This window comes from Salmo salar, chromosome 04 (assembly GCF_965601325.2).
Source record: "Salmo salar chromosome 04, fSalSal1, whole genome shotgun sequence".
NCBI lineage: Eukaryota > Metazoa > Chordata > Actinopteri > Salmoniformes > Salmonidae > Salmo > Salmo salar.
In genome coordinates, this window is record NC_138294.1 from 62,478,772 (window position 1) to 62,492,631 (window position 13,860).

Sequence of the window (13,860 nt, forward strand, 5' to 3'; positions counted from 1 at the left end):
CAGGTGCATCCTGTTTCCATTGATCATCCTTGAGATGTTTCTTCAACTTGTTAGCAGACCACCTGTGTTAAATTAAATTGATTGGACATGATTTGGAAAGGCACACACCTGTCTATAAAAAGGTCCCACAGTTGACAGTGCATGTCAGAGCAAAAACCAACCCATGAGATCGTAGGAATTGTGCGTAGAGCTCCGAGACAGGATTGTGTCGAGGCGCAAGTCTGGGGAAGGGTACCAAAACGTTTCTGCAGCATTGAAGGTCCCTCAAGAACACAGTGGCCTCCAGTATTCTTAAATGGAAGAAGTTTGGAACCACCAAGACTCTTCCTAGAGCTGGCCACACAACCAAACTGAGCAATCGGGGTAGAAGGGCCTTGGTCAGAGAGGTGACCAAGAACCGGATGGTCACTCTGACAGATCTCCAGAGTTCCTCTGTGGAGATGGGAGAACCTTCCAGAAGGACAACCATCTCTCCAGCACTCCACTAATCAGGCCTTTAGGGTAGAGTGGCCAGACGGAAACCACTCCTCAGTAAAAGGCACATGACGCCTGCTTGGAGTTTGCCAAAAGGCACCTAAAGACTCAGACATGAAACAAGATTCTCTGGTTGATGAAACCAAGATTGAACTCTTTGGCCTGAATGCCATGCATCACGTCTGGAGGAAACCTGGCACCATCCCTACGGTGAATCATTGTGGTAGCAGCATCATGCGGTGGGGATGTTTTTCAGAGGCAGGGACTGGGAGACAAGTCACGATCGAGCAAAAGATGAACGGTGAAATAGGAAAGTAGAGAGATCCTTGATGAAAACCTACTCCAGAGCGCTCGGGACATCAGACTGGGGCGAAGGTTCACCTTCCAACAGGAAAACAACGAAAGGCACACAGCCAAGACAATGCAGGAGTCTCTGAATGTCCTTGAGTGGCCCAGCCAGAGCCTGGACTTGAACCCGATCGAACATCTCTGGAGAGACTTGAAAATAGCTGTGCAGCGATGCTCCCCATTCAACCTGACAAAGCTTGAGAGGATCTGCAGAGAAGAATGGGAGAAACTCCCAAAATACAGGTGTGCCAAGCTTTTAGCGTCAAACCCAAGAAGACTTGAGGCTGTAATCGCTGCCAAGATATAGGTGTGTTGACTGTGATAAAGGCACTGATTATGAGCTGTCTTGTTTGCTAAATGAACAAATGAAGTAGGCAGTGGCATGGTGCATATAGCCATAGATGCACAGTGACATATGCCTCAATACACTCATATTCGTGGCTTATTGGAGGTGTGACTTTCAGTTAGTTATTTTTGGCATATCATCCCATGAGTGAATGTCATTCCAGGGCACTGCTTGCTATGAATTCTACCTGATGGAGTTTTCATGTTTAGGTAAAAAAACCGATTGTCCTGTTTTGTTTCTGTGTGTGTAGAAAGCGCTGAAGGGCCAGAGTCGTAACGTGGAGCGTCTGAGGAAGAAGATGAATGAGCAGGAGTCCTGGCTGCTGTTACACTCGCCCACCATCCCCTTCCGCATCCACAACAAACACGGCAAGGTAAACTACTGCTGCCTAAACACTGGCCCTGGATCAGATCTATTTTGAGCGATTAGTGCTTTTTGAGGTCGTTTTGGTTAGATTATCAAAAAAAATGTTTTGTTTCGAGGGCTTTCAAAAGGGCCAACAGTTGCCCATCCCTGACTTACAGCATGTTTTTTCAGGTAGAGATAGCTCGTGAAGCAACTGCTCTCTGTTTCCGTGGATACCCAGATCGGACAAGTAGGTGTGCAATGGATTATGGGCATTGTAGTTAATTACCATGTTTTCTGAGCTAAAGTATGTAGAATATTGGCCTGTTGGAAACTTTAGGTTACGTTATGTAACCCCGGTCCTCTGAAAGAGATGAGTGCGACGTCTCACTATGGGACACGCCCTCTTTTGCAAGTCATTGGTTGAAGCCTTATTCAATCATGCCTAACAGGCCAATCAGAGCTTTATTGGTGTATGGCATGCACATCTATATAACAACCTGCACTACTCTGAGGAAACCATTCTAAGAACTACCTCTTACACAAGTCTGGTGAGATGTCTCCTACAGAGAATCAGGGTTACATACTGTCACACCAAAGTTCTCTTTCAGTCGACTCGGTTCGACATCTCACTATGGGACACTTGCAAAACACCCTGATTGCCAATAGCTTGTTTCCTGAGAAGCCTGTTGTGGTACATGGTAATCTACCTGATCCAGCCTACTCAGCTCCAGGGTGCGCTGGGGAGGGTGCAGTAGGATCCAGGAGATAGAACCTCACAAAGGAGTGAGGGGAAGACAAACTAGCCGCCGTACAATTCTTCAAGACAGAGATGCTCTGTACAGTGCCCATGACATGGCAATTCCTCTAGTGCAGCTAGTCCCAAACTGAGGCACGCACTGCCATCGGGGCTAATCTAATAAAATGGGATTCACATTTCTTTACATTTTCTAACAGTCCATTTATAGAGGTTTTTTTGGGTGAGGTTTTTTTCTTGCCTGAGTAGCCTCATTTCACTACCAAAAATAAAATGAAACCACCTAGTGTTCAGCAAAATAACAACACAATGTCAAATACAGGTAGCCTAGTCAAATAATTAACATCCAATCACATTAACCGTTACTCTTTTGCGGGAAACCTTCACTCTTATGCAGACATTTAGAAACGAAAGATGACAATTTGAAAAATAAGCCACAGGAGTTTTTTGAGCAAGAATAAAGACGACTTTCGAGTAGTAAGACATGTATAAAAGCAACAGATACCATTAATAAGAAGGGGCTAGAAGCGTCTTACATGGTGAGCTACTGAGTGGCTAGGACAGGCAAGCCCCATACTATTGTGAAGGACTTAATTCTTCCTGCTGCTGTGGGTATGGCTGAGACAATACTGGGGGGAAAGGCCCAAAAAACTATACAGACAATTACTTCATCAAACAACACTGTTTCACGACGCGTCAGTGACATGGCAGGAGATGTTTTGAAACAATTACTGCTTCGCATACAAGCCAGTGAATTCTATGCATTACAGCTGGATGAGTCAACAGATGTGTTTTTTCTCGCCTGAATGATCTGAATCTAAGATTACAGGGACTCTACGCAACTATATTCAATGTGCGGGACGAAACTGAGCCTATGACTAAGAAGTTGGAGCTTTTCTCTGTCTGCATTAACAAGGACAACACACAGGTCTTTCCATCATTGTATGATTTTTTTTGTGTGCAAATGAACTCAAGGTTCTGTGGAAATTTAATCAGAAGCCACTGCCAGATTTCTGGATTGGGCTGCGCTCAGAGTATCCTGCCTTGGCAAATCGCGCTGTTAAGACACTGATGCCCTTTGCAACCACGTACCTATGTGAGAGTGGATTCTTGGCCCTCACTAGCATGAAAACTAAATACAGGCACAGACTGTGTGTTGAAAATGATTTAAGACTGAGAATCTCTCCAATACAACCCAACATTGCAGAGTTATGTGCATCCTTTCAAGCACACCCTTCTCATTAACCTGTGGTGAATTATTCACAATTTTTGATGAACAAATAAAGTTTTATATGTGAGATGGCTAAATAAAGGGCTAAATTATTGATAATTATTATTATATGTCCCCATGTCCTATAAGAGTTCTTTGTCACTTCTCACGAGCCAGGTTGGGACAGAAACTCACACTCATTCTTATGTTTAATAAATGTATCGTATAGTGTGTGTGGCAGGGTTACAACGATGGCAAAAAACAACATTTGAGAGTGTGCTGACCCTGGTGCTAGAGGGGGTACGCAGCTGGAGGTTGAATGTTTGAAGGGGTACGGGACTATAACAAGTTTGGGAACCAATGTTGTAGTGGAATGTGCATGGGCACCCAGGGGAGACAGCAATCCTCGACCACTGTATGGCTTTGTCCAAACAATGGTAGAGCCATTGATAAACGCCGACGTGGAAATAAGCATCCTTGAGGTCTACTGTGGTGAACAATTAGTTTGGCCGACTTGAATCTGACCGCATGCGATGCAATAGCATCAGAAATCTGTGGACTCAACGATGGTTGTTGAGTTGCCATAAGTCCAGGATGGTGCGTTTATGATCACTCTGTTTGCTGTACAGTTACAAGATGACATGACGTTATACCCTGGGTTGTTCTGAACAGAATGAGCCTTTGTTTATTTATTGTGAAGAAAATTCGCTGCTGCACAAGCACCTGAATGCAATCATGACTCCTTTCTATGAGCACCAAAATGATCTGTTTCCCTGAGTTGCATTGGGAAAGCCTAACACTGTAATATTGTATTGTATAACTTAGCTAGTCATGTTGGCAATAGAACAAGCTTTCAGATCATGCCCACCTGACCCAGATTGTGATTTATAATGGACCATTGTCCAGGAATGGTCTTATCATGTTACTGAATGTATCCAGAGTATTTCCGTTATCAACAAAATGTGGCGTAAATGTAAAATGTACATAAAATCAACAGTGTAATGTTTGGATTCAGTCTTGTGTCAGGTGTACTCACCTTTGGTCTAATATTTTTCCCATAATCTCCAAACCGTTCCCTTTCAACTGGTACCATCGTTATGCATTTGTTTTTCATATTTCTTCTGTAAGAAACATTTCCGTTTAGCCCTATCCATGCAGAGTCAGTTCCCGTGAATGTAAAGGGTTGATGCTTATGTTTGAGGTTGGATAATCTGGCTCTAAACTAGAGGTCGACCGATTAATCGGAATGGCCAATTAATTTGGGCCGATTTCTGAGCAAGGAACTTAAACGTTAGCTTTCTTACATGGCACATATTGCACTTTTACTTTCTTCTCCAACACAGTGTTTTTGCATTATTTAAACCAAATTGAACATATTTCATTATTTATTTGAGACTAAATTGATTTTATTTATATATTATATTAAGTTAAAATCAAAGTGTTCATTCAGTATTGTTGTAATTGTCTTCATTACAAATATATATATTAAAATCAGCCGATTAATCGGAAGCAGTTTTTTTTGGTCCTCCAATAATCGGTATCGGCTTTGAAAAATCATAATCGGTCGACCTCTACTCTAAATCTGTGGTTAGGGTTAGCAGCTATGTCCATGATTGCAATATTGATGTACTGTTATTTTTCCACCACTGGAGGGAGCGGTTGTCCTATAAAATGTGATTTCCACTTTTTCCTGAAAGTTTCCCCCATTTTATCCTCAGAGCTACCTGTTCCTCCTGTCTTCAGACTATGAGAGGTCAGAGTGGAGGGAGAGCATCCAAAAACTACAGAAGAAAGGTACAGGAGGAGTCTATGTACATAGACATGGAATACTGGTCACTTTAATAACGTTTACACACTGTTCTACCCATTTCTTATGTATATACTGTATTCTAGTCAAGGCCATCCTATTCAGCTATTGCTGTACATACTATTTTATCTTAGGCATTCTTCAGATATACTACATATTATTCAGATATACTACATATTCTATCCACATACTGTCCATAATGGCTATACATCCCATCACATATTTATACTCTGGACTCCGACATTGCTTGTCCTAATATTTCTATACTTCTTAATTCCATTATTTTACTTTTAGATTTGTTTGTAATGTTTTGTATTGTTAGATATTACTGCACTTTTGTAGCTAGGAACATAAGCATTTCGTTACACATATTTAGCAGATGTTATTGCGTGTGTATGTGACCAATAACATCTGCTACGTATGTGTATGTGACCAATAACATCTGCTAAATATGTGTATGTGACCAATAACATCTGCTGCGTATGTGACCAATAACATCTGCTACGTATGTGTATGTGACCAATAACATCTGCTACGTATGTGTATGTGACCAATAACATCTGCTGCGTATGTGACCAATAACATCTGCTACGTATGTGTATGTGACCAATAACATCTGCTAAATATGTGTATGCGACCAATAACATCTGCTAAATATGTGTATGTGACCAATAACATCTGCTAAATATGTGTATGTGACCAATAACATCTGCTAAATATGTGTATGTGACCAATAACATCTGCTAAATATGTGTAAGCGACCAATAACATCTGCTAAATATGTGTATGTGACCAATAACATCTGCTAAATATGTGTATGTGACCAATAACATCTGCTAAATGTGTGTATGTGACCAATAACATCTGCTAAATATGTGTGTGACCAATAACATCTGCTAAATATGTGTATGCGACCAATAACATCTGCTAAATATGTGTATGCGACCAATAACATCTGCTAAATATGTGTATGTGACCAATAACATCTGCTAAATATGTGTATGTGACCAATAACATCTGCTAAATATGTGTATGTGACCAATAACATCTGCTAAATATGTGTATGTGACCAATAACATCTGCTAAATATGTGTATGTGACCAATAACATCTGCTAAATATGTGACCAATAACATCTGCTAAGTATGTGACCAATAACATCTGCTAAGTATGTGACCAATAACATCTGCTAAGTATGTGACCAATAACATCTGCTAAGTATGTGACCAATAACATCTGCTAAATATGTGTATGCGACCAATAACATCTGCTAAATATGTGTATGTGACCAATAACATCTGCTAAATATGTGTATGCGACCAATAACATCTGCTAAATATGTGTGTGCGACCAATAACATCTGCTAAATATGTGTGTGCGACCAATAACATCTGCTATATATGTGTATGTGACCAATAACATCTGCTAAGTATGTGTATGTGACCAATAACATCTGCTAAATATGTGTATGGGACCAATAACATCTGCTAAATATGTGTATGGGACCAATAACATCTGCTAAATATGTGTGTGACCAATAACATCTGCTAAATATGTGTATGCGACCAATAACATCTGCTAAATATGTGTATGTGACCAATAACATCTGCTAAATATGTGTATGTGACCAATAACATCTGCTAAATATGTGTATGTGACCAATAACATCTGCTAAATATGTGTATGTGACCAATAACATCTGCTAAATATGTGTATGTGACCAATAACATCTGCTAAATATGTGACCAATAACATCTGCTAAATATGTGTATGTGACCAATAACATCTGCTAAATATGTGTATGGGACCAATAACATCTGCTACGTATGTGACCATAACATCTGCTAAGTATGTGACCAATAACATCTGCTAAATATGTGTATGTGACCAATAACATCTGCTAAGTATGTGTATGTGACCAATAACATCTGCTAAGTATGTGTATGTGACCAATAACAACTGCTAAGTATGTGTATGTGACCAATAACATCTGCTAAATATGTGTATGTGACCAATAACATCTGCTAAATATGTGTATGGACCAATAACATCTGCTAAATATGTGTATGTGACCAATAACATCTGCTGCGTATGCGACCAATAACATCTGCTAAATATGTGTATGGACCAATAACATCTGCTAAATATGTGTATGGACCAATAACATCTACTAAATATGTGTATGTGACCAATAACATCTGCTGCGTATGCGACCAATAACATCTGCTAAATATGTGTATGGACCAATAACATCTGCTAAATATGTGTATGGACCAATAACATCTACTAAATATGTGTATGCGACCAATAACATCTGCTAAATATGTGTATGTGACCAATAACATCTGCTAAATATGTGACCAATAACATCTACTAAATATGTGTATGTGACCAATAACATCTGCTAAATATGTGTGTGACCAATAACATCTGCTAAATATGTGTGTGACCAATAACATCTGCTAAATATGTGTGTGACCAATAACATCTGCTAAATATGTGTATGTGACCAATAACATCTGCTAAGTATGTGACCAATAACATCTGCTAAATATGTGACCAATAACATCTGCTAAATATGTGTATGTGACCAATAACATCTGCTAAATATGTGTGTGACCAATAACATCTGCTAAATATGTGTGTGCGACCAATAACATCTGCTACGTATGTATATGGACCAATAACATCTGCTAAATATGTGTATGTGACCAATAACATCTGCTAAATATGTGTATGGGACCAATAACATCTGCTAAATATGGGACCAATAACATCTGCTAAATATGTGACCAATAACATCTGCTAAATATGTGACCAATAACATCTGCTAAATATGTGTATGGACCAATAACATCTGCTAAATATGTGTATGTGACCAATACAATTTGAGAGTGAGCAGATGTTGATATTGGCTTCTTACCACTGTGTTTTCAACTCTACCATGGATTCACATTGTACAACCTATAGCCTGGCTTTATGTTCAGGTTTATTGACCATGTGTTTCTGTGTTTGTCTTCAGATCTGCAGACGTGTCAGTTGAGCTCTGTAGAGCTACAGGTCCTCACCAGCTCCTGCTGCAAACTCCGAACCGTCCACAACATCCCTGTCACCAGTAATAAAGATGGTAGGACACACACACTCGCATACACACATTTTCCTTTCTACTTCCTCAGATGGGATGTTTGGATTGGGGTGACATTAAAGCCATCTGGCAGCCCCACTGTGAGGTCCCAGGATGCACTGGGGGACAGGAAATGGCAGGGAGACACTCAGCTTACACACGCAGCTGCAGGAGATACAGACCCACATTTAACGAACTAGAAACCATTCATAAAGTCTTCATAAACACTATGTGCCACAAATAACACACACTGTTATACCACAGCACTATTCTATTCACATCTGACTGTGTGTTTTCATGGTTTTCTTCTACAGACCTTAGAGATGAAATAACTGTACTTTATTTATTTGTATTTATTTTACCTTTATTTAACTAGGCAAGCGAGTTAAGAACAAACTCTTATTTTCAATGACGGCCTAGGGACAGTGGGTTAACTGCCTTGTTCAGGGGCAGAACGACAGATTTTTACCTTGTCAGCTCGGGGATTCGATCTTGCAACCTTCCGGTTACTAGTCCAACGCTCTAACCACTAGGCTACCTGCCTACATGCCGCCCCAGGTAGCCTCTCTCAAAAGAGAAACATGTTTTCTTGCAAGGCAATGGTGTTTCTAATGTGGCTTTGCTTACACTGAAGGATATCTTGCTAGGTTTCTGCTAGACTTCGTGTACTAAGTTGGATATCATGTAGTCTAAATCTAAATTGGTTCCAATATTTACAAGTTACGTATAGATTTTCTGAGTCAGGCCACAGCATTTTAAAACCTTGATTACAAACAGCGATATACTCGGAACAAAAATATAAATGCAACAGTTTCAATGATTTTACTGAATTACAGTTCATGTAAGGAAATCAGTCAATTGAAATAAGTAATTAATTAGGCCCTAATCTATGTAATTCACATGACTGGGAATACAGATATGCATCTGTCGGTCACAGATACCTTAATAAATAAGGTAGGTGCTTGGATCAGAAAACCAGTCCGCATCTGGTGTGAACATCATTTGCCTCATGTAGCGCGATTCATCTCCTTTGCATAGATTTGATCAGGCTGTTGATTGTGGCCCGTGCAATGTTGTCCCACTCCTCTTCAATGGCTGTGTGAGGTTCCTGGATATTGGCGGGAACTGGAACACGCTGTTGTACACATCGATCTAGAGCATCTCAAACATATCCAATGGGTGACATGTCTGGTGAGTAAGCAGGCCATGGAAGAACTGGGACATTTTCAGCTTCCAGGAATTGTGTACAGATCCTTGCGACATTTTCAGCTTCCAGGAATTGTGTACAGATCCTTGCGACATTGGGTCGTGCATTATCATGCTAAAACAAGAGGGGATGGCGGCAGATGAATGGCACGACAATGGCCCTGAGGATCTCATCTCGGTATCTCTGTGCATTCAAATTGCCATCGATAAAATGCAATTGTGTTTGCTGTTCGTAGCTTATGCCTGCCCATACCATAACCCCACCGCCACCATGGGGCACTCTGTTCACAATGTTGACATCAGCAATCTGCCCGGTACAGTTGAAACTGGGATTCATTCATGAAGAGGACACTTCTCCAGCGTGCCAGTGGCCATCAAAGGTGAGCATTTTCCCACTGAAGTCAGTTACGAAGCCAAACTGCAATCAGGTCAAGACCCTGGTGAGGATGACGAGCACGCAGATGAGCTTTCCTGAGACAGTTTGTGCAAAAATGATTTGTTTGTGCAAACCTACACTTTCATCAGCTGTCCGGGTGGCTGGTCTGACGATCCTGCAGGTAAACAAGCCGGATGTGGAGGTCCTGGGCTGGCATGGTTACACGTGGTCTGTGGTTGTGAGGCCGGTTGGACGTACTGCCAAATTCTCTAAAACAACGTTGGAGTTGGCTTATGGTACAGAAATGAACATTCAATTCACTGGCAACAGCTCTGGTGGACATTACTGCAGTCAGCAGGCCAATTGCACAGTCCCTCAAAACTTGAGACATCTGTGGTATTGTGTTGTGTGACAAAACTGCACATTTGAGTGGCCTTTTATTGTCCCCAGCACAAGGTGCACCTGTGTAATGATCATGCTGTTTAATCAGCTTCTTGATATGCCACACCTGTCAGGTGGATATATTATCTTGGCAAAGAAAAAATGATCACTAACGGATGTAAACAAAATTTGTGGGAAATAAGCCAACACTTTACATGTTGCATTTCAAAAACTGTTTTCCTTATGTTGACCTGAAGTACAGCTCCTGGCTTGCACTGAGCATTCCTGATTGCTTACAGTCAGTTTGTCAAAGCAACTCCCTTCATACTGACATCAAACACGTCTGTTCTCTCCAGTTTAGAGGGGTTCTAAAATGTCATTAAGCAAAGCAAAGGTTTACATTCTTTCTCCTTTATAGTCACTTTACAGCACAGTGTGGCAAAGACTCCGGCTCCGGTTCATTGGCAGACCATGCTATGAAATGTAAGAAGTAGCGGAGGGGGTGAAATAAAGACCAGCTGGAGGAGGAATGTGACCCCCTAGTTCCCATGGCTCTTTCTGACGCAACACACAGGCCATTACAGGGACCAGGTAGAAGCAACTAACCACAGATCTAGTCTCTGGTTACTAGAACTCTGATCCTAACCTTATCCATTACGGGGATATAGGAATACACATTGACAGGTTATTGCTATCCTCTCCTTTAGTGAGTCTTTTAGTTGTGCTTAAGATGGACAGAATAACTTGTCTGATAATGAAAAATGGATGGGGGAAATGAAAGATTACAGTCTAGATCTTCTCTGCATTCTCCCTCTCTCTTGGTGGCATGACCTGTCTGTGACTGTTCACATACAGTCCATAGCACCATTCATACACGTGACATATTGTTTGTACAGGGCTCAGTACCTGTCCAGAGCGTGACCCGGTGGGCCTGCGGGGATCTCCAAAAGGCCTGCTTCAGTTTCAGCCAATGATGTATACTGAACCAAAATATAAACGTAACGTGCAACAATTTCAAAGGTTTTACAGTTCATATAAGGAAATCAGTCAATTGAAATCAATTCTATAGTCCATAATCTATGGATTTCACATGACTGGGAAAACAGATATGCATCTGTTGGTCACAGATACAGTGCATTCTGAAAGTATTCAGACCCTTTGACTTATTCCACATTTTGTTACATTACTGCCTTATTCTAAAATTGATTCAATTGTTTTTTCCCCCCTCATCAATCAACACACAATACCCCATGATGACAAAGCAGAAACAGGTTTTTAGAAATTTTTGCTAATTTATAAAAAAATATAACATGGAAATATCACATTTACAGAAGTATTCAGACCCTTTACTCGTTTTTTTGTTGAAGCACCTTGGCAGCGATTACAGCATCGAGTCTTCTTGGGTATGACGTGACAAGTTGGCACACCTGTATTTGGCGAGTTTCTCCCATTCTTCTCTGCAAATCCTCTCAAGCTCTGTCAGGTTGGATGCGGAGCGTCACTACACAGCTATTTTCAGGTCTCTCCAGAGATGTTCGATCTGGTTCAAGTCCAGGCTCTGGCTGGGCCACTCAAGGACATTCAGAGACTTGCCCCGAAGTTACTCCTGTGTTGTCTTGGCTGTGTGCTTAGGGTCATAGTCCTGTTGGTAGGTGAACCTTCGCCCCAGTCTGAGGTCCTGAGTGCTCTGGAGCATGTTTTCATCATGCTTTGATCCGTTCATCTTTCCCTTAATCCTGACTAGTCTCTTAGTCCCTGTCGCTGAAAAACATCCCCACAGCATGATGCTGCCACCACCATGCTTCACCGTAGGGATGGTGCCAGGTGTCCTCCAGACATGATGCTTGGCATTCAGGCCAAAGAGTTCAATCTTAGTTTCATCAGACCAGAGAATCTTGTTTTTCATTGAGTCTTTAGGTGCCTTTTGGCAAACTCCAAGCGGGCTGTCTTGTGCCTTTTACTGAGGAGTGGTTTCCATCTGGCCACTCTATCATAAAGCCCTGATTGGTGGAGTGCTGCAGAGATGGTTGTCCTTTTGGAAGGTTCTCCCATCACCACAGAGGAACTGAAGCTCTGTCAGAGTGACCATCAGCTCTTGGTCACCTCCCTGACCAAGGCCCTTCTCCTCCAATTGCTCAGTTTGGCTGGGTGGCCAGCTCCAGGAAGAGTCTTGGTGGTTCCAAACTTCTTCCATTTAAGAATACTGGAGGCCACTGTGTTATTGGGGACCTTCAATGCTGCAGAAATGTTTTGGTACCCTTCCCCAGATCTGTGCCTTGACACAATCCTGTCTTGGAGCTTTACAGACAATTACTTTGACCTCATAGCTTGGTTTTTTTCTCTGACATGCACTGTCAACTGTGTGACATTATATAGACAGGTGTGTGCCTTTCCAAATCATGTCCAATCAATTGAATTTACCACAGGTGGACTCCAATCAAGTTGTAGAAACATCTCAAGGATGATCAATGGAAACAGGATGCACTTGAGCTCAATTTCGAATCTTATAGCAAAGGGTCTGAATACTTATGTAAATAAGGTATTTCTGTTTTTTATTATTGATAAATGTGCAACATTTTCTAAAAACCTGTTTTAGGTTTGTCATTATGCGGTAATTTGTATAGATTGAGGAATTTAAATTTTAATTTGATCCAGTTTAGAATAAGGCTGTAACATAACAAAATGTTGAAAAGGGACGGGTTCTGAATACTTTCTGAATGCACTGTAGTTGTCAAGCTTGTGACACAACAAACTTGTTGGATGCTGTTTGTTTTGGTTGTGTTTCAGATTATTTTGTGCCCAATAGAAATGCATGGTAAATAAAGCGTTGTTATATTTTGGAGACACTTTTATTGTAAAAAAGAATATAATATTGTTTTTCAACACTTCTACATTAATGTGGATGCTGCCATTTTAAATGAAATAATGTTTCATACACAGTTATTTTCAATGAGCTAGCTAGCAGCAGTTCATCTCACCAGATTGATGATTTTAAATGTAACTTCTTGTTGAAAATTGATCTTGAAAAGGGCAACGCTTAAAAATTAGCAACAACATCCTCTTCAATAACACCTGCTGCAACCACTGCAAACTAGCCTACAACAAAAGTTAGCTAGACCCTGGGAAAACTACTGCTCACTATTGTGCAGGGACCTGTCAGCCTTCGAGAACGCAGAAGTTTCCATAAGTTTTTGTAAAAACAGTCACACCCATTACCAGTCAGTGTCATCACTCCAAAATTCTTCCCTAATACAGCTGCATGGCAGATGCCTTCTATCTAGTTTCTGATGGCCTAGCCAATGGCTGACTTAGCTAACTATAGTTCTCTCCACAGACCACCAAAGAAAAATCCTGATTGTATCTTTTTCTCTTCAGTGTTAAACCCTTTCCTTTCTAACAAAAATGTAAGAGATTAAATCAAATCAAATTGTATTTGTCAAATGCGCCGAATACAACAGGTGTAGACCTTAGTGAAATGCTTACTTAC

General features: G+C 40.9%; 1 protein-coding gene across 4 annotated transcripts in view; it reads left to right on the forward strand.

The window, feature by feature from the left end:
• abr (ABR activator of RhoGEF and GTPase) overlaps window positions 1–13,860 on the forward strand; it is a 233,561-nt gene that overhangs the window by 132,114 nt on the left and 87,587 nt on the right. For all 4 annotated transcript variants that reach the window (XM_045717124.2, XM_045717125.2, XM_045717126.2 and 1 more), the window contains 3 exons: window positions 1,419–1,541; window positions 5,199–5,274; window positions 8,309–8,413. In XM_045717124.2, coding sequence (XP_045573080.2) covers window positions 1,419–1,541; window positions 5,199–5,274; window positions 8,309–8,413 — 304 coding nt within the window. The remainder of the gene's footprint in view (window positions 1–1,418; window positions 1,542–5,198; window positions 5,275–8,308; window positions 8,414–13,860) is intronic.